Here is a 27,713-nt window from a genome sequence, read left to right as displayed (position 1 = left end):
ATAGCATTTAAACTTTATTTTTGTAGTGCAATATTGTAACATTTAATTAGGGCCAATTTGGTTGGACCTAATTAGAAATGTAGTGTACATTAACATGCAAGCAGTTGAAAACACAGCAGGTACAACTACATATATTTGATTTGATTTGATCTAATAGAAAGCGCTGCAAATATTAATAATTTATTTAGTTGTATGCAGCTGACAAATATATTTCTAAAATTTTATCACATTATATATGTGATGGCGAGATTTCCTCTAATTTAGAAAAGAAAAATATTTTTTTGTTTAAAAAGTGAAATTACTCTATCCATTTAGGGGCTGTTTGGTTAGATGTAATTATAAATACAGTGTAGTTAGAGACGCATGCAGTTAAAAATATAACACTTACAACTACATACATCCTGTTTGGTTAAATGTAGTAAAAAGCGCTGCAAGTATAAATAATTTGTTTGGTTGCAAGCAGTTGATGAATAATTTTTAAAATTTTATCATTTTATATAAATGATGGTGAGATTACTTTTAGGGCGCGTTTGGTTCGCACTATGAAAGATTACTAGGAGTAAAAAGATATCCGAAAATTTTATTTCTATTCATCCTATTACTAAGAATGTAGTATTTTGGTGTTTGGTTCATACGGTCATATTATTTAGTCATGTTATTTAAGATTACGAACAATATATAATTTACTTATTTATTTAATTTTAAATAATACTATAAAAAAATTCAATATCTTTTTAGGAAAAAAAAAGAGAAAATAGGTTAAAAAGAGTGAGCATAATTAAAGAAATAGGAAGAGAAATGAAGTTGAGGTTAGAGAGAATGAGAGGGTCGAGATTTTAGAAAAAGAGGGAGAGAAATAGCTTAGTTTAGAGAGAGAAAAAGAGATGAAGTTTAGAGAGAGATATGAGATTAGAGTGTAAAGAAAAATAATACAAACTAACTAGCGGGTGAAAAGAAAGAAAGAAATTATATATATTATAATTATTCCAATCAATTAATATAAGGATACCCACCCTCCCTCAAAAGAATGAGATTAGTACTTTAGGATGCATCTCATTCCCAAGTAAATTCAGTATTACCAACTAAATTACTTAATGAGTTTAGCCAAACACAGTTATATTTTTTTATTCCTATTGGATTGCTAGGAATCTTAAAAAGATAGCGCGAACCAAACGCACCCTTAATGTAAAAAAAAAAAATAAATTTTGCTTAAAAAATAATTGAGCAGATAAGCATACCTTTTATTTAAAGTTACTTTCTCCAATTGCTTCAGTTGAAATTGTGGCTAGGGGTGCAATCCAGGTTCGCTTGTTCGCGAGCCAGTCGCTGTTCGGTCGAAATGAGCTCGAGATCGGCTCGCTGGTTTAATAAACGAGCCGAACACGAGCTATTTTTTTAGCTCGTTTAATAACGAGCCGAACACGAGCTGGGATCAGCTCATCTCGTGTTCGGCTCGATAACAGCTCGAATACAATATATTTATATTTATACATTTATTTAATATTTTTATATAAATAATAAATTAATATAAATATATTTTAGTATTTAATTTTTTATAAAATAAAAAATAAATACGAGGCTTAATTATAAAAAGACTCATTTTATTGTAAAGTTTCAACTATTAGTTCAAAGTCTTAATGATAAATTTTATAAATTATTTATATATATTTTAATATATAATTCTTTTAATTTATTGTTTGTTGGCCAGCTCAATGGCCAACTGTGTTCGCTCGTTAATAAGACGAGCGAATAGTCAGCCAAAATTTTTCGCGTCGATACTTTAAACGAGCCAGCTCGTATTGGCCGATTATTAACGAGCGACTTAACGGAGCCGACTCCAGCTCGCTCGTGTTCGGCTCGTTTACACCCCTGATTGTGGCCAATTTGAGCGTAATTCGAACTACTTCAGCTGGGCCTTCTTCTGCAGTTCCTGCTGCAGTAGTTAGAATTAAATATATCAAACCAAACACCGAATTTGCATTTGCATGCAGTTACAACTGCAGTGTAATTGCAACTACATGCAAGTAAACGGCCTCTTACTATAATTGCAACTACGGTTAATTTGTGTATAGTTCTAACTACTGTAGTTGGACTTCCGTATGTAGTGATGTAGTTCCAACTGATCCCCCCTTTTTTTTAAAATTTTGCTCATAGGAAAGTACCAGCGGAACCGGACCTGATTTCGATAGGGCTACTCCAAATTGTACATAAAAATCAGCCCAGCATAGTCTAATGGGCTTTACATTGGGTTTCACCCAAACATTGTTCAAGCAAATTAGCCTAGCCCAGAGCCTTCCGACCATTGAACCTGATTTACGCTCACTTTTGGTAGCATCCATAAACACAAAAAACATTAGGGGCAATTTCATCCATACCCCTCTAAAATTTACAAATTTCATAGATACCCCTACAAAAGTTAAAATATCATGCATACCCCTTGAAATATAAAAAATTATCATAAATACCCCTTCTGTTAAAAAACCGTCAGTTTATNATTTTGTTCTTCAATTTTCGTGCAATTTGGAGGACTTTAATCAAATATTATTACCATGGTTGAGATAAATATTATAAAGAAGATTTTCTAACAAAAATTTTAGTTTGAACAACCAGACACGGTCCAAAATGTAAATGGGCCTCCAACTGTTTTATTGTACAATTTCATATTATAATAGCATTTAAACTTTACTTTTGTAGTGCAATATTGTAACATTTAATTAGGGCCAATTTGGTTGGACCTAATTAGAAATGTAGTGTACATTAACATGCAAGCAGTTGAAAACACAGCAGGGACAACTACATATATTTTATTTGATTTGATCTAATAGAAAGCGCTGCAAATATTAATAATTTATTTAGTTGTATGCATCTGACAAATATATTTCTAAAATTTTATCACATTATATATGTGATGGTGAGATTTTGTCTAATTTAGAAAAGGAAATATTTTTTTGTTTAAAAAGTGAAATTACTCTATCCATTTAGGGGCCGTTTGGTTAAATATAATTATAAATACAGTGTAGTTAGAGATGCATGTAATTAAAAATACAGCAGTTACAACTACATACATCCTGTTTGGTTAAATGTAGTAGAAAGCGCTACAAGTATAAATAATTTGTTTGGTTGCAAGCAGTTGATAAATAATTTTTAAAATTTTATCATTTTATATATATGATGGTGAGATTACTTTTAAGGCGCGTTTGGTTCGCACTATGAAAGATTACTAGGCGTAAAAAGATATCCGAGAATCTTATTCCTATTCATTCTATTACTAAGAATGTAGTATTTCGGTGTTTGGTTCGTACGGTCATATTATTTAGTCATGTTATTTAAGATTACGAACAATATACAATTTATTTATTTATTTAATTTTAAATAATATTATAAAAAATTTCAACATCTTTTTAGAAAAAAGAGAGAGAATATAGTTAGAAAGAGAGAGCATAATTAAAGAAATAGAAAGAGAAATAGAGTCGAGGTTAGAGAGAATGAGAGGGTCGAGATTTTAGAAAAAGAGGGAGAGAAATAACTTAGTTTAGAGAGAGAAAAAGAGTTAAAGTTTAGAGAGAGATATGAGGTTAGAGTGTAAAGAAAAATAATACCAACTAACCGGCGGGTGAAAAGAAAGAAAGAAATTAAATATATTATAATTATTCCAATCAATTAATATAAGGATACCCACCTCCCTCAAATGAATGAGATTAGTACTTTGGGATGCATCTCATTCCCAAGTAAGTTCAGTATTACCAACTAAATTACTTAGTGAGTTTAGCCAAACACCGTTATATTTTTTTTATTCCTATTGGATTATTAGGAATCTTAAAAAGATAGCGCGAACCAAACGCACCCTTAATGTAAAAAAGAAAAATAATTTTTGCTTAAAAAATAATTGAACAGGTAAGCATACCTTTTATTTAAAGTTACTTTTTCTAATTGCTGCAGTTGGAATTGTGGCCAATTTGGGCGTAGTTCGAATTACTTCAGCTGAGCCTTCTTCTGCAGTTCCTGCTGCAGCAGTTAGAGTTAAATATATCAAATCAAACACCGAATTTGTATTTGCATGCAGTTACAACTGCAGTGTAATTGCAACTATATACAAGTAAACGGCCTCTTATTGTAATTGCAACTACGGTTAATTTGTGTATAGTTCTAACTGCTGTAGTTGGACTTCCTTATGCAGTGATGTAGTTCCAACTGAACCCCCCCTTTTTTTTTTAATTTTGCTCATAGGAAAGTACCAGCGGAACCGGACCTGTTTTGGATAGGGCCACTCCAAATTGTGCAAATAAATCAGCCCAGCATAGTCTAATGGGCTTTACATTGGGCTTCACCCAAACATTGTTCAAGCAAATTAGCCTAGCCCAGAGCCTTCCGACCATTGAACCTGATTTACGCTCACTTTTGGTAGCATCCATAAACACAAAAAACATTAATACATGTGTAATACAAATATATAGAAATACTATATAGAACTATTAATACAATACGCTATGTAATAGTGTATGTATATATAATTTTGTATGTATATATGTGCACAACCTGTTCATAACATACGTGCGCACACGGTCACAATAAAACTCAAAGTTTTGGGCTTCGGGCTAGGCTCGAACCGGGGTTTGATAAACTCGAACCGGTTCAATACTATTTGGGGCCTAAATTTCACAGTTTGGCCCCAACCCGAAGCTCAATTTTGCGTATCCAATGTCAAACCTAAAGGATTGTTCTATCCAGCAGGTCCAGGCTCAGTTTCATCCTCGCCACAAAAGAAAAAATCAGCTCCCATCTAATTACCTTTTCGTAGTTTGTATTTGTTTTTTTTTTTTTTTTTTGAGATATAGATAGCACGCTACCCGTTTCGTTTATTTCATTTAGAAATAAACTTAGCTGACAATGTGAATCAACCAGGATTTGAACTTGGATCTCGGGTACTAATCACCAAGCGCTTTGCCACTTGCTTTAGGAATAGTCGGTGTAGTTTGTATTTGTTCATCTGTAACTTGAAGTTTGGTTATCACTATTTTCTTGTTATAAAATATAATTTAGCCAATCATGAGTTAGCAATTTGAACTCTATTATGAAAATTTAATTTTAGGAGGGTAGAGAGCGTAACACAGATACTTTTTAATATGTTTACCTCTGTTACATATATATAGCTCTGAGTTACACCATTTTAATTAACTCTCATCTCGATTCAAAAGATCAAACTTGACCACCAAAAGGTGTAACAAGCCACGCAATCAAAACGAAAACTTTTAGCATCGATATGTACATAATTATTCCCATATACAAACATGATTTTGAAAAAAATTAAGGCTTTGTTTAGCAACGATCATTGCTGCTTCTTTGTTTTTTTAGACTGAATTTCTATATAAATTTGCATAAGAAGGAATGGTGGATTGCTTGCAATTTTATATGTATTCTAAGAAATTTATTTTAAATAAGTTGTCCTTCAATTCTTCTATTTTTTTTTTAGAGAGAAAAGCAGCATGCTATTCGCTTCGTTTATTTTTTCTAAAAATAAATTTAGCTGGAAATGTGAATCAATTAGGATTCGAACTTGTGATCTTCGGTACCAACCATCAAATTATTTGCCACTTGCTCTAGAAACGGTCGATTTGTCATTCAATTCATCAGTGACCAGAATGCATTACAAGCGAAGCAATAAATGACAGCAAGAAAGAGGTCCTCCCGTCTATACTTCAAATTACATATAATCAGTGTTTACAAATTTTTTATAAAAAAACAATGAGACATAGGTTGTTTCATATAGTATCGGAGTGTGAAGTTGTAATTTCCAATCAATTTCACTCACTGATAAAATTTAATATAATTTCAATCCAAGAATTAATCCCAACCAAGCATATGTATATTATCATNGATTAAAATATAGTTAAATAAGAGTTAAAATATAGAATGACAAATTTCTTCCCAAAAGTTAGAATGATATATTTGGCGGGAAATAACTAATTAATGCTAAGGTAAGAGGGCATTTATGAATAGTGTTAATATACTAATTAGGCTTTCTATACTTAAATGAACTGTACAGGGGTAAAAATGGCATTTATAATTTATTCGGTTAGATTTTGACGGCCGGTTAACAGTAGGGGCATTCATGAGTATTTTTTGAATTTAGAAGGGCATTCATGATATTTTCAACTTTAGAGGGTTATTGATGAAATTTCAGTCTCCCACAGGGGTACCTATGAAATTTTCCCAAAACATTAATACATGTGTAATACAAATATATAGAAATACTATATAGAACTATTAATACAATACGCTATGTAATAGTGTGTGTATACATATATATATATATATATATATATATATACTTTTGTATGTGTATATGTGCACAACCTGTTCATAACATACGCGCGCACACAGTCACAACAAAACTCAAAGTTTTGGGCTTCGGGCTAGGCTCGAACCGGGGTTTGATAAACTCGAACCGGTTCAATACTATTTGGGGCCTAAATTTCACAGTTTGGCCCCAACCCGAAGCTCAATTTTGCGTATCCAATGTCAAACCTAAAGGATTGTTCTATCCAGCAGGTCCAGGCTCAGTTTCATCCTCGCCACAAAAGAAAAAATCAGCTCCCATCTAATTACCTTTTCGTAGTTTGTATTTGTTTTTTTTTTTTTTGAGATATAGATAGCACACTACCCGTTTCGTTTATTTCATTTAGAAAAAAACTTAGCTGAAAATGTGAATCAACTAGGATTTGAACTTGGATCTCGGGTATCAATCACCAAGCGCTTTGCCACTTGTTTTAAGAATAGTCGGTGTAGTTTGTATTTGTTCATCTGTAACTTGAAGTTTGGTTATCACTATTTTCTTGTTATAAAATATAATTTAGCCAATCATGAGTTAGCAATTTGAACTCTATTATGAAAATTTAATTTTAGGAGGGTAGAGAGCGTAACACAGATACTTTTTAATATGTTTACCTCTGTTACATATATATAGCTCTGAGTTACACCATTTTAATTAACTCTCATCTCGATTCAAAAGATCAAACTTGACCACCGAAAGGTGTAACAAGCCACGCAATCAAAACGAAAACTTTTAGCATCGATATGTACATAATTATTCCCATATACAAACATGATTTTGAAAAAAAATTAAGGCTTTGTTTAGCAACGATCATTGCCGCTTCTTTGATTTTTTAGACTGAATTTCTATATAAATTTGCATAAGAAGGAATGGTGGATTGCTTGCAATTTTATATGTATTCTAAGAAATTTATTTTAAATAAGTTGTCCTTAAATTCTTCTTTTTTTTTTAGAGAGAAAAGTAGCATGCTATTCGCTTTGTTTATTTTTTCTAAAAATAAATTTAGCTAGAAATGTGAATCAATTAGGATTCGAACTTGTGACCTTCGGTACCAACCATCAAATTATTTGCCACTTGCTATAGGAACGGTCGATTTGTCATTCAATTCATCAGTGACCAGAATGCATTACAAGCTAAGCAATAAATGACAGCAAGAAAGAGGTCCTCCCATCTATAATTCAAATTACATATAATCAGTGTTTACAAATTTTTTATAAAAAAACAATGAGACATAGGTTGTTTCATATAGTATCAGAGTGTGAAGTTTTAATTTCCAATCAATTTCACTCACTGATAAAATTTAATATAATTTCAATCCAAGAATTAATCCCAACCAAGCATACGTATAGTATCATAAAAACCTCAAATATTCTTCCACTCACTCATCCCCAATGCCCTCTCCCTCGACCCATCAAAAAAACGTGACTCAAAGCATTTCCAAAAGCCCCCCTTTCCAAAAATGGCAACACGTCAGCACCAGCCTCTGTGGAGCACCCCCACCAACTTAAACACTAAAGAGGCGCCAAACCCTACCCCAACGGTCCAAATTCGGCACGTGCCATGCGCTCCCCACAACCTCATGTCTTTTTTCTTTTCTTTTTCTTTTTTTTTTCGTGGCTCCGGATGGATCGAATCAAATATCTGGCCCCGGGAGCTCGCACGTGTCGCACGTGCCGCACGTGCAGGACGCGACTGGTGGGTCCCACGACGCCCCGGGGGCCACGTGGGGAATTAGGCTGGTCGGGCGCAACCGCCTATGGCGTGCCTAATTGTTAGGCGCGCGTGTCGCATTTCCGTGTACTCTTCGTCGGGCACGGAAATGGAAAGGGGCCATCTTAAAGGCTCGATCCGGTATGCCCTAAATGGTTAGGGTTTGGATGTAGGAGAGGATGTAAACGTGACTAAATTTTGTACCACGAGATTTCTATTATTAAGAGATTTATTCCAATCATATTTTAACTCATATTCTACTCTTATCTATTTCCGAAGGAGAAATGACACGAGTGCATCTAAGAGTTAGGTGTAAATCTCATACACACAATCTTTTTTTACAATTTCCGGCTAGTAAAAATATATGGAATTTATCTAAACAATATATTATTTTAACTTTACCGTACAATATTTCAATTTGTTTGATTTGAGTCAGAAATTTAAAGTCTATGTATCGTTGACCAACTTAAATCAAATAAATTGAAATGAAACAATCTTTTTTTTTTTTTTGAGAGAAATGTAGCATGCTTCGTTTATTTCTTTTAGAATTTAGAAATAAATTTAGCTGAAAATGTGAATCAACTAGGATTCGAACTTAATTAGAATCTCGGGTACCAACCATCAAGCTCCTTGCAAAAAAGTCCCCAGGTTCGAACCTCGGATTCACATTTGGACTCGAGGTTGTTTTGCAATGCCCATAACGTAAACTTGAATTAAATTGGAAAAAATTAATAAAAAGCAAAGCCTATGACATGAATTTGAATTAAATTGAAGAAAATTAATAGTGTCAGGAACCTGACGTGACTCGAAATCAAGACTTCCTACTCTGATACCATGTGAAACAATCATTATACTCTAAAAGTTTAAGTTGTTAAAGAATGGTGTTCATATATTTTTATATTTAACATGTTCCATAACCGATTCAGAATTATTCGCAGTTGAGATAAATTCTGTGCATTTTTATCTTTTTAGTATTAAAAATGTAGGAGTAAGATAAGATTAGTTTATAAAAATAGACTTTTGGATGGAGAGGGTATAAAATTTATGCCCACGTATACAGGTACCTAGTGTTGCTCTTTGGGAAGAAAGTTATTTTCTTAATAGGTGGTATTTCATATAGAATTTGCACTTAATCAATCTTATTGAGTCATGCAAATGATGACCTTATATCGAAGAAATAACGTTTAAGAATAATTTTATTATTCTACTTTTATGTATAGTGAATATTTTTTATTGGATGTTAATATATCGGACTGAAATAAGTGTTACAAAAAAAGACTTTTTCCGATTGTGGAAGTATATTATTTAATTGTTAGGTTTGGAGATGAGCTTGGCCGGGGACATGCAAGGGTTGCATGCATGTGGATGTGCAGGGCATTCCATCAATTCTTTGTGAGCTAGTTGAAAGCTAAAGCATGCATGTGATTACGAAGTTGGAAATTTCTCTACTGATGATAAAGTTGTGCTTCAACTCCACAATTTTGAGTACCTTAAATCAAATTTTACAATCTTAGAGTGTTAAATAGAAGACGCAGCTTGAGTTTTAGAACTACAAATTAGTAAGTTTATATCCACTTTCCCCTCTCTAACTTTTGTATGGTTATATTCGTGTTCATATTTATTTGTATCTAGGATAAATAAAAGACCAGCAAATCAAAAAATTAATGATTGATTAAATGAAGGATCAAAAAATTAGATTTTCTTTAGATTTTTTTTTTTTGAAAAGCAGTTTTGGATGAATTTGCTCTAGTTTCATATGCTCTTCGTCGGCAATGAGATGGGACCACTCGAAATCTGATTAGTCAACTCTGTTTCCTCTTTAGATGGTTCATAATAAATACAAGTTGCTGATGTTATCCTCCTATGAATATATGTTTTTTCTCTGAAGGAACTTTCATTGTTATTGTTGAAGTACAAATTAATCATTGGGCTTAATAAAAAACCAATCTATGAGGGGCTTTTCAATTTGAAGTGAAACTAATTTTTGAAAATTATATTAAAGAAATATCAGTCCCGATCGCGTTAGTACATGAATATTTCTTATCGAGGAAAAATATTTACTACCATTTAAGTTATTCTATGAGATTTACCCAAGTGGCAAAAAATTATTTACTGTTAACCTAAGATATTAAACCTAGCATGGTTTCCTTTTTCATAAACTTGTGGTTTATTTTAATTCGACAAAGTACATTTAGAATGATTTCCTTTGGAATTACATAAAATAAGTCTTGCAATTTTACGTCGATTAGTGAAATTACAAGTAGCTATATAAAGCACGCAATAAGAGCAAAATATTTGTATTAGGCTAGCTCTTGATCTTTTACATATAGAACCTCAATGTCCAAACCAAATATCAACAAAAACTCAACCATAATCATATATAATATTACACAAAATATTACATGCACGATTATGTTTATCGTAGGTATTTTTGTACAAGGAGCAAGTACGTAGTTAATTAGCACGATACTAACTAATAGCTAGCTATATTGCTATATTACTTAATTAGCACAACATTAACTAATAGCTAGCTATATATCATAGTGATAGGAAATTGCCCTCATTCTTAAGTTCTCATGATGCCCATAAGTGTGAATCACAACTTATTTTGTTCAGTCACAATTGAGTGGTTGCATCGACCAGAAATCGTCGACAGTCCAAAAGTTATCACTGGATTCGTGACTAGAGAATTGAGGTGCCTCGAGAGCCTCAGCATCGATCATATTGTATTCGGGGTAGTTCGGCTGGGTTGACGCACCATCTTCGACACTATTTAGTTGGCTTGTGCTAGTGCTCGGGATAGCTTCATCAGTGAGCATCACATTTTGGTAATCATGCTCACAATGCTTAACTTTTTTTTGTATTCTGGTCCTCCAATAATTCTTTATTTCGTTATCCGTCCTCCCGGGCAGTTGTCTCGCAATTTTGGACCACCTGATGATTTGCAGAAAAAAAGTCAAAGTTTACACAAATAATTGGAAAGAAAAGAAAAGAGGGCACAATCACATGTATTACATGGTGAAATATGTGAGACATGAATGGTTGTAAACTACTTTATATTGTGGAAACTAAAGAATTAGAGGCTGAGACTTCTTTCTCCTTTTCTTTTTCTCTTTTTTTTTGGAACGTGGAATTAGTTAGGGAGCAAAATAAAACTAACTAAACATATCGGCTAAATTCATATCTATTAAAAGATGCCTTTCCATAAAAGAAAATAATAGAAAAAAATAAACTTTTTTACCACCGATTTTCATGATGAATAAGAAAAAACAGAATAAGTAAACAAGGCTTTTGCCATATCAAATTATATATGATCTATTAAAAAATTTATTCCAACTTTAAAAACATTATTTCCCTCACTAATATATTTTCCAAGTTAACAGCAAATACAATTTGAAATGATAAAATTTTATATTTCAATTTCTTTAAATATTTGCATTCTTTTCTTTTCCTTTTGTCAACATATACAATTTTATTTGTACACTGAAAAAAATCTGTTAGAACATATGGATTTAGACTAAGTTTACCCAAATCAAGCGAAATCACGAAAAATCTACTAACAGAAAATATATAAAGAATGAAAAGAAGTAAAGCTTCACTCCATTTAAAATTCTTCTATTAGTTTCTCTTTAATTTCCTTAAAGAAAAGTTAACAAAGAAAAATAATTTGTCCAATCTCTTTAAAATTTTTTTAGAAAAAACTACTCAAAGATGCTGCACAAAAATACAACCTCTACCACGTTGTAGTCCCACCTCACGAACACATTCCATTAAAATAACAAACATCGAATTCATGCTTGGAAATAGAAACGGCCCTTCCCGATTCCTTTGCGTTCTAGGGGTTTCCATGCACGTGTTTTTTCTCTCTCTCTCTTCCCCTCTCTTAAGAGAGAGAGAGAGAGAGAGAGAGAGAGAGTGTGTGAGCACGCTAATCATTGTATTAGCGTATGATACATAACCTAGATGGGCTTAGTATCCTGACCACACATATCTTGCCATCTTACAAAGCATCACACTGAGCCATGCATTAAATTAACCTCTCTCTCACTTCCCATGAAACCATGAACGTCCACTCTCTCTCCCCCAAACCCTCTCACCACAAACCCACCAACCTACCCCCCACCCTCCCCCCACACAACCCCCAACCTCTCTCTCACTCTCTCTCTCTTCTCCACTCTTTACTCTCTTTTTTAAACTTGGCTCACCTATTACCCCATCTAGCATGGAGGTCCATGATCAGCATCTGCTCCTCCGGCGTGATGTTCCCCCGCCGCACGTCCGGCCTCAGATAGTTCAGCCACCGGAGGCGGCAACTCTTCCCCGTCCGGTTGAGACCTTTGCGAGAAAAAAAATAAAAGCAACACGAAAAGAATTAAAGATGATCAAAAGGAGGAGAGAATTAGAAAGCAAGAAGAGAAAGCATGCATGCGCGATGCACGCGTATACCCGCGGAGCGAGCGAGATTGTTCCAGACACCCTCCCCGTGGTGTGTGATGTAGTTGATGAGGATGAGATCTTCCTCCAGGGTCCATGGCCCCTTCCTCACCTCCGCCTCTTGGCTACTATTTATCATCCTATCCATGTTGTTGTAGTTAGCTTCCTCCCCCATGAGGGCAGAGAGAGAGAGAGAGAGAGAGAGAGAGAGAGAGAGAGAGAGAGAGAGGGAGAGGTGGATAAGCAGTAGTATTGAGGGTAGGGAGAAACAAGAGAAGTTGTTGTGGGTTTTATAAGGAAAAATAGAGAGTTTTGTTTCTTTGTTTATTTATCCTTCAATTTATAGTTTTAACTCAAATACAAGGTTTGAGTTTGTGTATAGCGGAGAAAGGGTGTATTCTTTTATCTTCTTATCTACACCCTACGTAACTCTTCATTCTCTCTCCGTGTAATACTACTTTGTGTACGTATACATGTGCATTAAAATGGATCGAGGTTTTTGTCCCTTAATTACAAGGACAGAGCTTCGTTAAGTTCTCGCATTAGCTTACAATCACCAACTCTAATAACAAAAGCTTAAGCATTAATTTCCAGGATTAATTAGAACAAATTCACAGCATACTAATGGTCAAATATTAATTTATTTAAATAAAGACGTGCGCTTAGAAGCTAAAACCTGTATTAAAAGATGGTGATGCTTAAGCTGTGGATTAAGATGATGATAACTACAAACGTAAGTTTATTATTGAAGTCAACGTATGAACGAAGGCACCTCAATCTAACCGTTGGTTAAGTGAAAACCGATCACTAGCCATTGGAAATCGTTCTTTGGGGTGGGTCCCACTAACTAAGCAACAGCTCGTGATTGGCTGTAACGGAGTACATGCATGCATATATGTTTGCATGCATGCTTAAGTAGTTGATCCAGTAATTTTCACTCGTGTACGTGCATCCTTTTTTATTACCAGCGTGAATTAACACGGAGTCATTGCACGGATACTCTTTTTTTTTTTTTTTTTTTCATTTCTCTCTCTCTCTCTCTCTCTCTCTCTAACACACGTCTAATTGCATCTGATCGCGGAAAAGATGCAACGAGAGAAAGAAATTAAAATATTGAGTATACGCTAGATTTACAACCACTTACGTACGTTTTTTGTTGTAATAATAACAATATGCCCATCAAAGAGTCAATTTTTTATACTAGTTTTATTATTTTCTTAATGCTAAAATTTTTAAAAAAATATACTTTGGATGGAAAGTTGCATAATATTACGGTATTTTTGGATTGTCGACTTAGCATTTTTCTAAAAAATTTGCCAATGTTTGTCTCCTGCATGTGCTAATGAAATTTTTTTTTTTTCCGATTTTTCTAACTTTTCCTTTAATTAATATAGGAAAAGCTTGTGCTTAAAAACAATTTTGAGCGAGTTATGGGCTCAGACAAATTTTTTTTATTCTTGATAGCTAATAGGATGATTTAATGGACTTTTTAATTACTTTCTAAAAGGTGAATTTGTGGCTCTTTTTTTTTTTCCTTTTTTTTTTTACGAAGAAGAATGAGAGTGACATATTGATGGCAGCTCAAATGACTATTTCACATAATTTACTTGTAAAAAGAGAGATTTTTAAAAATTCACATGTAATATTACTTTTTAGTAAATAGTTACTAGATGAATGAAAATTTTAATATATAATACTGGAGTCAAAATTGAATGAATTTCCATAAATACATATTATTCACAGGGCCTTGAAGTGATTCGGGCATGCATTAATTATGACTAGTATACTCAAGTGAACAAATTATAAATGTTGTGGTTTTCGTTTTTTTAAAAAAAGAAAAAGAAAAAGGGGATGCATTACATTAGTGAAATCTAATTATAAATGTTGTGGTTATCCTTCAAATTAGTGTACTTGCATGCATTACATTTGTGGATTTTGCCGAACTAATTTTTGACTATTTTTGGAACTATACATAGTTTTGGAAACTTTGACATACTGATAGAAAGCAATCAACAACTCAAATCACATTATATTCGCTTCCATAGCTAGTGAGATTAACAAAGCTCTAGGATCCTAATAAGATAATCATTTGGAGGCAGAAAAAAAGTTGTTGTGCTCATTCCTATATATATTTGTTGAGGAGCATCCTCCCAAACAAGAAGATATCTAACATGTAAAAGCATGTCTTAAGAGACATAATCTTGACAAAACGATACATAAAAGACTAAAGAAAAACCCCTACCATAATCCATTTGAAGTACGTACCACATAATTTGCTAGTTGAGTAACACAACTAGGTGAGCACGCCATTGTTTTAGTTCTCATTTTAAGACACAGATCATGTATAGTTAGGAATTAATTGGTCATTTTTATTCATTGGGGGGTTTGAAATGTCTTTCGATCTCATGATGCCCCTCGTGAATGAGCTGCAACAACCATGATTCGCGGATGATAGCGATAAATGCCAAACACCAGTTAGTCCATTGTCTTGCTTTCTAAAGGAAAGTAGGGACTCTTCTTGCTTTGGATCAAATTTATAGGTTTATAGCAGTTTGCATATATACATACAATCGAGCAACAACAATAGGATTGAGATGGTATCTTGATCATACATTTGATGTACACTCCAATAGTCCTCTCTCCTATCGTAATTTTTTTTGAGGGCTAAGGTAGCATGCTACCACTTCATTCATGAAGAGCGTGAATTTAGCAATGGATAGAAGCAGCTGGGCTTCGAGTAATGGAAAAAAAAAAAAGAAAAAAAAAAGAAGCGCTAAACGCAGTACTCCTCCCACAAAACAATAGTAGCCCGCAGATTCATCAACACCTGATTTACCGTGAGCTTCCTATTATCGAAAATTCTTCCATTTCGCTCTGACCAGATGGCCCACCAAGTAGCAAGTAAGATAACTGCCTCCTTCCTTCCTGCCGCTCCTCGTTTACCCCGACACTCATTCCAGAGACTGTCTAAAGATTGGCATGCCCTTAGGAAGCCCTTATTAGGCAATAAGCACTCCAGAAGCGCGTGCGTAACGTAACACTTTAAAAAAAGATGGTCAACAGTCTCAGCTTCATCCAGACATAAAGTGCACGTGGCCTCACCCGACCATCCCCTCTTCGCGAGATTGTCCTTAGTGAGTACTCTCTTCAACAAGACTAGCTACCCGAAGATTTTCACTTTAGTCGGAATTTTACTTTTCCACAGCAGCGCAAACTTCGCCTCAGATACACCACCATTCTGTAGAAAATTGTACAAAGATTTAACTGTGAAGATTCCGGAGTTACACCATCTCCATCTAGCTTCATCCTCACATTCAGAAAGGATGCAGGAGTTTACTAGATCTTTCAACGCCAGGATTGAGTTGTCATCTGATGTGGATTCTGCCGTAAACCCTTGAAATATCCTTTGCCACTTCCAGCCGTTCGTGCCTATAAACCCCCGCACTCGAAGGTTTTTCATAACTACGGCATTGAAAATATCGGGGAACATCGAAAGAAGAGACAATTGAGCACACCATCTGTTGCTCCAAAAGCTCACGGAATTACCATCCCCTATACTATAGGAGACCCCGCAGCGGAAAATCTCTCTAGTCGACAATACACTTTGCCACCACTGGGAGAACGGTTTAAAAGAGACCCCTTCTCTCAGGGGTATCCTCCTCTTATAATACACCCCTCTTACGAAATTTCTCCAGAGAGTATTCTTATCCAAAAAGTACCTCCACCACCATTTAGCTAGTAACGCCATGTTCATATTCTGTAGATCCAGGACCCCAAGGCCGCCCTCTCTTTTGCTCCTACAAACCGTCTTCCACCGTACCAAACATTGCCCTCCTAACACGGTACTCCTTCCTTTCCAAAAGAAAGCCCTCCGAAGTGCTTCAATATGTTTGATAATCCATTTTGGTGCTCTGAACGCTGAGAAGAAATAGAGGGGTAAGTTCGACAATACTGAGTTGACCAGAACAAGCCTGCCGCCAGTGGAAAGAAGTTTGGCTTGCCATCCTTCTATCCGACGTTCAATCCTGTTGATAATTGGCCATCAATCTGATTTGCACAGTCTTTTGTTCGTTAGTGGAAGCCCCAAATATTTCGTAGGGAAAGCACCCACCTTGCACCCTAAAATTTCAGCCAATCTATCTCCTATCTGGATGTTCCTATCTAAATAAAAAGGTTCGAACTTGCTCCTGTTAATTTTCAATCCCGATGCCCACTCGAAGATATGCCATACAAAGCGAAGGTTCTTCACTTGTCTTTTCTTAGCCTCACAGAAGAAGAGAGTATCGTCAGCGTACTGAATAAAAGCTACTTTGGTGTCGGAATTAGGCCCTATGCCTTTCACCAGGCCACCGCTAACCGCTTTATTCATCGCTCTCGCCAGTCCTTCCGCAACTAATAGAAATAGGTAGGGTGATAGGGGATCGCCCTGGCGAAGTCCCCTCTTGGTTTTAATCCATTTGGTCGGGGTGCCGTTAATAAGTACGCCGACTTTCGCCTTGGCTGTACATTGTTCAATCCAACTGCACCAGATAGGCGCGGCCCTGAGCCACGTCAAGATCTTCAGGAGAAAGCCCCAGCTCACTCTATCGTACGCTTTCTCGAAATCTGCTTTTACGCCGACACTCTCTACACCCGTTTTTGAGCACCAGTTTACCACTTCACTTGCGGTTGCAAACGAGTCTAGGATCAAACATCCCTTAAGAAAAGCAGTTTGTGAAGGAGAAATAATACCATGCAGCACACCTTCCAGCCTATTTGCAAGTACTTTCGAAATAATTTTTTGAACTCCATTAATCAGACTGATAGGTCGAAAATCGTTAGCCGTCTTCGCCCCTTCCTTCTTCGGAATTAAACAAATGTAAGAATAAAGAGGGGCCTGGTACTTAGGGACCCCTCAAACAGTTCACGGAATATGTTGAACAGATCCACCTTGAGTGTGTCCCAGAACACCTGAAAAAATATGAGATTGAAACCATCCGGGCCTGGTGCTTTGTCTCCTTCGAGTTGGAAAGTCGCTTGCTTAATCTCTTCCATAGAGAACGGCTGAGTGAGGTTGCTGTGGTTTAGTAAGGGCCTATCGGAGAAAAACTCGCTCCAATCGCCTACTGACCCCCTATCGCCGTCTACAGGTGCGAACAGCCCTTTAAAATGTGAATAGAAATATTCCCTTAAATCTTCCTCCCTCTGTATTGTCTTTCCCTCGTCTTCAATTGTTCCTATGGTGTTTTCTCTTCTCCTCCCATTAGCTATAGCATGAAAGAACTTCATATTTCCATCTCCCTCTTTGAGCCAGTGTTGCCTCGCACGCGACTTCCACAAAATCTCCTCATCCTGGATCACCTTAGACATCTGCCACTTGATCTGTTTTCGTCTCTCAACCAGTTGATCCGTAAGGAGTTGTTGTTCTTCGTAATTAGAAGTGTTCGATATTGATAAGTTCTTTTCTAATCATATATATTTATGGATATTCAATATATACTTCTTTCATGATTCTCGTATGACGAAACCATTTTGTGCATTGGGGGGTAAGAGGTTCCTGAGTAGGGCTGGCTAATGAGCGAGCCGGCTCACGTTCGACTCGATATTTGGCTCGCTCGAGCTCGACTCGAAATTAAATGAGCCGAGCTTGAACAAAAAAAAAGCTCGAAATTCATTTTAAGCCGAGCTTGAGTATTACTCGGCTCGTTCGAATTAGGCTCGAAAAGCTCAAAAAGCTGCGAAGGTAGTATAGTATATATATTATATATAGTATATATATTATATATATATATATATATATTATATATATATATATATATTATTTATTTAAAATTATATAAATATATTATATTTTAATTATATATAGGCTGAGTGCTGAGTGAATAATCTGAGTTTTAGTTAAAATTGGGCGAATATTGTTGGCCCATAAAAAACCCAATAGACAAAATAAAAAAGCAAAATTTCACTAAATTTATACATTTTTCCTTTCTTTTTTTTCTTTACAGAGCTCTAAATTTTCAATATGTTCTCTCTTTCTCTTTTTTTCTGTCTCTGACCTTAAGTGCAAGTCGGAAGCCTCCAAATTATCAAGTAACAGCATATACCCGCCGTTGCCTACCTGGCTATTAATTGTATGCTTCAAAAATATACAAAATATTTTTAAAGTAAAAATTATTATTCATATAAAATTTTAATTTTAGTTATATATGATTGGATAGTTTAATCCAATATTTATCTATATAATTTATTTATTTTTGATTGCATAAATGAAAATGAATAATATGAGATTGAAGCGGAAGAAAAGACAGGTGGAGGGCGGAAAGATTAGAATTCAACTCATAGGATTATTTTTTTTCATATTATAATATTATATTTCATATAATTATTTTGTACTTTGAACTATTAGACATAATTTTGTATCAAATTATAGATAATGTTCTATACAAATTAAACTATTGATCGTATGATGTTGAGAATTTCAAGCAGCTTGTTTAGGGCTCGAGCTCGCTCGACTCAAATTTAGGCTCGCTCGAGCTCAGCTCGAATTAATTCCAATCCAAGCTTGAGCTTAAATTTAGGCTCGAAATTAATTTCAAGCCGAATTTGAGCCAAGATAAGCTCGCTCGAGCTCGGCTCGTTTCCACCCCTATTCCTGAGAAACTATTATTTTGTCATAGTAAAATCTTCGCAAGATCAACTAAACTTCAAAACGGTATATGAGCACGCACCACATAAATTGCTTGTTTTCGCCCTTTTCTCTATTTTCTTGATTCTTTTTTATTTTTGCATCATTTTAAATTGGGGTTTAAGCACTAGTGCCATAGTGGATATTCTTTAAAAAATATAAGCAGAAACTTCAACTTCTTTTTTCTTTTAGTAGCTAAAACCCCTTTAGATTATGAGTCCTATTGTGATCTAAACCCTTATACTATTAATAATTAAAGATCATTTAATTTGAATGTCTCTCATTTTATTTGGATGTTCCTTTTTTTTTTTTGTGCCTTTACTTTCTTCTGCTTGTTTGCATTTTTTGTTTTCATCTCTTAACTCGGTGATTTTTTTTTTAAAGCCTAGCTGTCTGACTTCTGCAGCTAAATTTATTTTTCTAATGAATGAAACAAATAACTTGCTACTTTATCTCTTAAAAAAAAAGTCCACCAGAAGATTTACTAAGGTTTAAATTACAAAAGTACAACATTATTAATTCCGCCATTTTTTGTGTACAAGATATTTGAATTTGCTCGGGTTGGAATAATCAATATGCATTTTGAGATCCTTTTATGCCTTTTTATCTGAGCTAATTAACCTACGTACGTGATTAATTAATTACTTGATCTCTTTTTCACCTTAACTAATGATGCCACCTTAATTTGGATCGATTGCACGAGAGACAGGAGATACAGTATTGTCCTGCCCAAATTTAAACCTTTTGATTCCTTCAACATAAATAAATAAATAAATAACAAACCTAAACATTAGCCTATAATTTTTTATCTTTTTTTTTTTTTTTTTTAAAGGATCGGAGTTGTAACTTGAATGGGCTGGGAATGTGGATTGTTTCTGCGAGTTTCAATATAATAAATGGGCCAGGCCTCAACAAACATGTATCTAATACTATACGGGCCAGACCTGTACTTAAATTAAGGAATTAATTCCACAATTTGTTCTTAACCTTTATCCGCCTTTTCACTTTATTTCCTAACTTTTTTTAATTTTTTTGCTACTAGTTCTCAGGTACCGTTTGGTTCGGATATAAGCAAAAACTAGCTATTACAGGGATAGGTACAAGTATGGGGATAAGAAAAATAATGTTTGGATGAAAATTGGATTGTTCTCGGGAATAAGAACAATTTTAGACAGTTCACTACAACAAAAACGGTCTATAGCGACACTTTTAAATATATGTACATGTCAAAAAAGTACTGCTAGCTAAAATTACCGACACTTTTAAAAAGTGTTGCTATATGTAGGGTTGCTAGGTATATAGTGACAGTTAAAGAGTGTCGCTATAACCTAAAAAAATGCTGCTAATTTACCAACACTTATTTAAGCATTTAGCAACTGCCGAAACTCTATCTCGTTAGCTGCGGTGGCGGAGGAGGACGACAGGAATGGCTCTTCGTCTAGAATTTCAGTGGATTGAGTGAAGAGAGAAGAAAATATGGTAATTGATTTTTTTTTTTTCTTTTCTATTTGTAATCGGGCCAAATGGACTGGGCGTGGTGGGTTGAGTAGAGAAATCTTTTATTTTTGGTTGGATTGGGCTTTATATTTAGGCATTAGTAGATATTTTTTTAAGTTTTAACATAAATGGGACACTTACTCAAAAGTGTCCCAAACATGTGTCTCTATAATCTAATTCTGTTGTAGTGGTTTTATATAAAAAATGAAGGTGTTGGTGGGGATAAGGGCCTATTCCTATTCCTATCTCCTAACCAAACGCTGCCTGACCTTTATATTTTATTGCAGTTGGGTTTTGACCATCAGAATTTCTATTAGTTTTGATGGAAAATGCCACACCAATTCCAATAAAATCAAGTTTGCTCTCATAAATTTCAGTCATAGTCTCATAGCTTATGCTCAGTTTGGGCTTAGACTTCTTTAAATTTTTGAAAGAATTTGATGGCAAGACTTCTTTGATGCAAAGACGCCGAATGCTTTAAAAGAAACAGTTGGCACCAAGTTGAGATGCTCATAGCCGTGGAAAACGACATTAACGATGCTGAAGTGAGACTTGATGTGATGCGCGGGTGTATGGTTGACGATGTTAATGACTAAACTGACAAAAGGAACATTAGTGCAATTAGTCGTAAAGGTTAAGAATCTAATTACAAAATTAGGTTTGTGCTAAAACAAAAATAATTAAAGACTCATTTCAAAATGTACTCTAGGTCATGTAAGATTTGAAATGAGACTTTTTTTTTTTCTTTTTTCCTTTNTGTACGTATTCTATAATTCGTTCAGTATCTTTTGATACTAAAATAAAAAATAAATAAAATCTTAGAAAAAATTATAATTTTTTAATAGGGGATAAAAATGACATGTAGCAACGAGTCTCCTTAACGATTTTTTTTTTTTCCTAGCAGAATTAAACACCAAAACAGCTCTTCTATTTCCGAAATCAGTAATCAAGATCTAAACAATTTTTTTTTAAAAAAAAATTTCTAAAGTTATCACAAAATAGAAAATTTGCAGAAAAATGGAGGCTACCGTTTGGTTCGGAATTAAGAAAAAACTAGTTATTCCATAGATAGGATTAAGTTTAGGGTTAAGGTGGGGTTAGAGTATTTTTGTGTTTGGTTTGGGATTGGAGTTAGTACAGGATAGTGAAAAATAGTGTTGGGTTGGATTATGAATAGAAAATAGTGTTTGGTTGGGGTTTGGTGGGGTTTGGTGGAGTTAGCTAACCCGGGATAGCCCATTTGAGGTGAGGTTAGCTAACCCGACCTATTTTTTGGGGTGTTTGGGAATAATATGGGGATTAAGGAGTTATTCCACTTCTTAACCCCCAACCTAATATTATTAAGAGAATAATATTAATCTAAAAATTAGAAATGATCAAAGAGATTGATTCAAGCATTAAAAATTTAGAAGCACCAATTTTTTATATTTCTAGTCGGATTGGATATATATTATGAGAGAGAGTCAAAATAATTTTAAAAAAAGAAAACAATTACTAATCGCATGTTGTTACAATTCATTAATTTCCTCCTTACACTAGTAGATACAACCATCATCATAAATGCGAGCAAAATTTGTATGGACATAGTGTACAAATTAACATTTTTGGGAACACTTCAGATGGGCGCCACATGGCTCGTAGACGTCCATCTCACCGTCCATTTTTTTTCTTAAAAAAATATGATTTTTTTAGAGAGAGAAAGAAGTAGAGGGAGGAAAAGGGATGGTGGGGATGGACGTCTGCGAGACACGTGGCGCCAATCCAGGGCATCCCAAAAATGCTAATTTAGACATTATGTCCATACAATTTTTGCCTCATAAATGTGGGAGAACTCCTTGAAACTTCATTAATTCCACTATAGTAAGGAGGGCAAAATTCTCAACACCGCTGGGTATATACAATTCTAGGGGCGAGCCAATGAAATACCGCCATGTGGCCGCCACCTGGGTACATTTTGACCTTTTCTTTTGGTTGGAGCCATATGGCGGTATCTCATTGGCTCAACCCTGGGATTAATGTATACACCCATGAGTGTAGAGGATTTGCTCCCTAGCTATGTAGTAAGATCTATTGAGTGACTCATTCATTCTATGCTGCAGAGGGTGTAGGAATGTAGCTGTTATTCGACGTCTCCGTCACGACCGTCACGATCGGAGAAAGTGAGCAAGCAGTCTCCTGCAGAACTGCATTCTCCGCTGCAACGTAGTCGAGCGAATCGTCGTTGTAGATGTCCAGCCATTTCGCCACCAGTGTCTTTATATCTTCTCTGTCCATATTTGCTTCTTTTCCAGTATACCTCCACGGTTTAGAGCCCTTTCCGCATAAAAATTACATCAGAAAAAACAAAATATTAGAATCAACACTCGAACTTTAAAATGCTAAAAACAAGGATAAAAATTAACTATATTATTATTTTTGATCTAACTACTTAGCTCAAAACTAGGTTTTAAGTTACTTGGTTTTATGTAGGATTAATCATAGGTTCCTAAGAAAATTGTTACAGATTCATGAGCAAGATGTTAAACGATATCGTTACACAAAATCCGTATAATTTATTTTAACTTTTTAAAGTTCAAGTGATTAGCGATGGAGCGAATGCTTGAAAAAATCGGGCATTTATGGATAAGGATTTTACCGCAGCGCAGTAGTGAACCACCTTGACGTTGTCGAGCTCGACATTCTCGGGGTGGCGCCATAACATGGCTAGAACCAGGTTGTAGACTAGAGGAATTGGCTTGTAGATTTTCTCAAAGAACATGTTCAAAAAGTCCTACCAAAATACAACAAGAAATAGTTAGTTAATTGTATAAAATTAGCAAGAAATAATTAAGGAACTAATTGAATAAAGTTATAACCTTAATTTTGACGCTTTTCTTATATATTGTGGTGATTGAGTTTTATGCTTCCATTTTTTTCTCATGCATGTTACATTTACTATTTTCAGTGTACACGAAACAGTATACACAAGAGAATCTCAACCACTGTAGTCTGTATGGTGGTTGACATGTTAATCTTTATCACACTATCTATAACTGTGAATCTCAAATTAAGTTTTTAAAGTAGTTTACTGTTTTATATATATATATATATATATATATATATATAGTATCAGAATAGGAGGGTCTTAATTCAAATACCACTAAGCACTTTGTTCTTAGCTTTATTTAATTTTTCTTTCCTCTGGTTAAGGCTCAAAGCTGCACCCTCATCCATTTCTATCCGACTCCTTACTGGTCGTGATCGATCTAGTGGTGTCAGAGACTTATCTCTACTCGATAGTATTTCTAAGTTAAAGTTAAATACAAATTTGGTATCTTTATACATAATTGTTACATAGGGTTAAATTGTTCAAATTACAAGATTAAATTTATAACTAATCCATTAACAAATTTTTAGAGCCATTCATTGAAATGGCATGATTTACGGTAGTTCTTTTTTTCTTTCTAACATACCGTTTGAATGGGATATAAGAAAAGGAATAAGAGCTTATTCATTTCCTTATATCCAAACAAAAAAAAGAAAAGCAGGAACAATAGTTCCCGCCCTTTAACGGATAGTTTCCGTCCCTTAACGGGTTACGGATAACCCGTTAAGGGGTGGGAGGTAGAATTGTTCCTCTCTCAAGCTTGTTCTAGGAACAAGCTTGAGAGAGATAGAGAGAGAATTTTAAATTTATAATTTCAAATTTATTACAAAATTTTATAATTTGTAATTTTATATTTTTCAAATTTAAATTTGATCTTAAATAAAAAAAATTAAAATTTTGAATTTTAGAATTTACAATTTGATATTTTAAATTACAAAATTAAAAATTTAAATATAAAAATATAATTATGAAATTTAAAAATTCAAATTCATATTTAATGAGAGAAGCAATATCATCATTTTTTTTATAACTAGTTACTATTTTTTTTATTCCACCTTATTTATCCAACGTTATTTTTTTTTTATTCATGAGAACAACTCAATTTTCATCCAAACGTAAAATTAGTCTAGTTCTTACTTATATATGAACTTATACATATTTCTGAAATAAGAAGTTCTTATTTATACTAAAAAAAAAAGAAGAAAAACAAAAGTATATATAATTATAATTACCTGCTCAGCGAAAGGAGTGACCGGTACAACCCGCAAAGTCTCCAGGAGCCTATCACAGATTTCTCGACCCGGCTCGAACACGAACATGCCGGCATTGAAGTAGAGGGGAGGAGTCGGCCCCATCTCCGCAGGCCATGCGACCTTGCTCGTGCTCGGGCCACTTCACCTTGTCGGGGCACTGTTGGCAATACCCGATCTTGTATTGCGGGGTGTGGCTCCACGTTTTCTCGCAGAAGCAGTCCATCACCGCATACAAGTAGCCGTCCGGGCGGTCGAAGAGGTGGTCGACGTTGTCGTAGACTTGGATATCGGCGTCCAGGTAAATCATCTTGCTATACTCCTCAAACTACATGTGTCAACAAAACATTAACACTCAGTTAAAGTTGAACTTCGTATAAATATATCGAATAGCAATATATATATATATATCAATGTACTTGCATTCCAAATGCGCAGCTTGGAGTAGTTGATGACATAGTATGCCATGGCGAATCGGATGTGGTTCTCCGGTGGATACACCGGCTCGATCTCCCGAACTACGCAACCCTGAGTAGCGAGGATCCGACGATGCGCTTCAGGCACATCGGGGAGCACCGCAACAACTAGTCGGTACGCACTCCCGACCTTTCTGAGCCCTTTCGCCAGCCCAACCACTCCTTTTACGTAGTCTCCGTCCCCCGCCAGAAACGTAACATAAGCTCTAGACTTCATTACTCGGCCACCTGACTTGCCCGCCGCTGGGGCCGTCGGCACAATGGGGGCCATTTGAACTAAAAGTGAAAAATATTTAAACTAGCTAGGGGACTAAAATCAAAGTTATATGAATAAATTGTATACTTGGTTGGATTTGGGGTTGTTATATAGCTGTAAGGGAGTTTGTTCCTACTTATGAAGGATTCAAATTTATGGTACGATTGAATTGAAAGGACATGAAATGGTTGCCGAATGAGGATTCTACACCATATGATTGTGGTGGCCGTGGAGAGAGTAGAGGAGGACGTGGAAAAGAAAATGATGTAATGCTTTTAGTGGGCTTTTTAGCGAAATTTTCCACGTGTGATAATATGGATAGATAATGAGTGATTGTGAATGGAGTGATCCACCAGTAGTAATTACCGGTTGAGATCCACCAGTAGTAATTACCGGTTGAGATTGCATTTGGACTCCTCTTTTGTTGTCGACTTACCAATCAATATTTAACGGTCGAGATTGCATCTGGAATCGCCTTGTGGCACCTTCAAAAAAATAAAGTTGCTATATACCTGTAACAAAATCTTGCTCTGCTCGTATCAAAAATAGAGGCGATCATTGATTTTGTAGCTAGATCTCATGAAGATAATTTCATATTTTGCTGTAGGTTAAGGAGGTTGAAGAGGCATTGGAGGCTTCGAATGAAGCAACGTGGAGGAAAATCACACGTTTGGTTGGAATCGAACTCTCACAACTGATGGAGGTAATTAGGGAAAATTTTGACCCTTCATGGGCTTCGCGAAGCCGTACTGCTGATATATTTTTCAAGATACAAGTTTATTTTTTTTACATTTTTATGTCACACATGTAAATGGATAGGCTAGTTTTGTGGTCAATTGGCTGGCAACGTTTAGTCAGTCGAACTATTCGGTCACATTATTATTATTATTATTTTTTTGAGAGATAGGTGGCATGCTATTCACTTCGTTTATTTTATTTAGAAATAAACTTAGTTAGAAATGTGAATCAACTAGGATTCGAACTTGGATCTCAGGTACCAACCATCAAGTCCTTTACCACTTGCTCTAGAGACGGCCGGTCACATTATTGTTTTTGATACGTCAGCTCATACGACTTTTGCAAAGAAACAGAGAGGGGTATAACCTTCCGAGCTTTTGTACTGTGGTCGAGAAGATCGGCATTATGGATTATTCTTGGACCATATACCTATTGGTTGGCCCGCTCTAACCTGCACAGAACATGTGGTTAGCAGAGACAAATGTGATGGCAGTTTGATTTGTGATTTGTGAAAATTCCCTACCTCATGTGACAGCCAACGAATGAGCGCAAAAGACAGTTTTCTCATCGCTTTCCCACTTGTTAAGGTGATTTGATTGTGGATGCCGAACCATCGGCACCCTAGTGGTCACAACTTTTGATACAGATATATGTGACGGTCGGGGTGACCATGGAAGTAGAAGGGGTGAGAGCGCGCGCGGAGGAGAAGAGGGCAACGAGGTGATTAGGGTCGTGGAGGAGAGGATCTGACAGTATCTAGACCAAGTCGAGGGGGTTAGATAGTAAATAAACAAGCTTATTGGAGCAGGTGCTTACCGGTATCGGGGTAGGCGCTGAATGAGAGGATCCGACCACTAAGGAAAGCCGGAGGGAACAGAAGGGGATCTTATCCGAAAGCCTGACCCAGTACCGACCAAGTTAATTACTATTTTGCAATGTAATCCCTGTAGTTTTTGCCTTTTCTACTGTGAACGAGATCTTGGAGATGAGTAATATAGGGTAATTGTAACCAGGTGGGAGTTATGAATGAAAACTAGTTATCTTCTTCTCCAAAATTATCCCCTCACCCTACTCACAATCCTTCCCCAATTCTCTCTCTCATCTCAATTCCCCTCTCAGTACCTCCAATTCCCATCCCTTCTTCCTATGGCCTCCTGGTCTTACTCTTTTTAACCCAATTAACCCGGAGTCGCAGTCCGAGGCCACCATCATCCCCGTCACCGTCCTCGCCTCAGCAAATTCTCATCATCGGCGGGTCACAACAAGTCCGGTATATTACAATATATTTCGAGATAAAGCACTTCAAGATCCAAAGAGTACAAAAGGTTTAAAAGGTAAACACAGGAGAAAACCTGCGGCGGAGTGTAAACAAGCAAAGTGCCTACATACCCGGAAGATATAGTATCGCAGCCGTTTCATCAATGAAAACTGGTCAACGGCCCGTCAACAGCCCGTCAACAGCCCGTCAACAGCCAAGCCCCTGCATTTTGA

The 27,713-nt window shown here is 35.5% G+C and overlaps 2 protein-coding genes across 2 annotated transcripts; both read right to left on the bottom strand.

Moving 5' to 3' along the window:
- On the bottom strand, positions 10,336–12,776 carry LOC109717625 (myb-related protein 305). Its single transcript, XM_020243485.1, has 3 exons — positions 12,488–12,776; positions 12,247–12,376; positions 10,336–10,975 (listed from the first exon to the last, which is right to left on the bottom strand). Exons 1-3 carry the CDS (start codon positions 12,648–12,650, stop codon positions 10,654–10,656), a joined length of 615 nt encoding a protein of 204 aa, XP_020099074.1. The 5' UTR covers positions 12,651–12,776; the 3' UTR covers positions 10,336–10,653.
- Positions 22,106–26,089, bottom strand: LOC109717270 (galactinol synthase 1-like). The gene is given in 5 exon segments (XM_020242944.1): positions 22,106–22,949; positions 23,272–23,406; positions 24,735–24,881; positions 24,883–25,080; positions 25,176–26,089. Coding segments are annotated over 5 exon segments (1,029 nt in total). The 5' UTR covers positions 25,500–26,089; the 3' UTR covers positions 22,106–22,724.

The sequence above is a fragment of the Ananas comosus genome, linkage group 11 (assembly GCF_001540865.1).
Source record: "Ananas comosus cultivar F153 linkage group 11, ASM154086v1, whole genome shotgun sequence".
NCBI lineage: Eukaryota > Viridiplantae > Streptophyta > Magnoliopsida > Poales > Bromeliaceae > Ananas > Ananas comosus.
Note: the sequence above shows the minus strand (reverse complement) of the source record. Positions and strands in the feature narration are given on the sequence as shown.

Bases quoted from the DNA above. Each gene is read 5' to 3' on its own strand.
- LOC109717625 (XM_020243485.1), bottom strand. From the start codon at position 12,650: ATGGGGGAGGAAGCTAACTACAACAACATGGATAGGATGATAAATAGT. The intron at 12,377-12,487 runs GTATACGCGTGC...TTTCTCGCAAAG, and splicing joins CAATCTCGCTCGCTCCGCGG to GTCTCAACCGGACGGGGAAG. The intron at 10,976-12,246 runs GTGAGCCAAGTT...GCAAATCATCAG, and splicing joins CATGCTAGATGGGGTAATAG to GTGGTCCAAAATTGCGAGAC.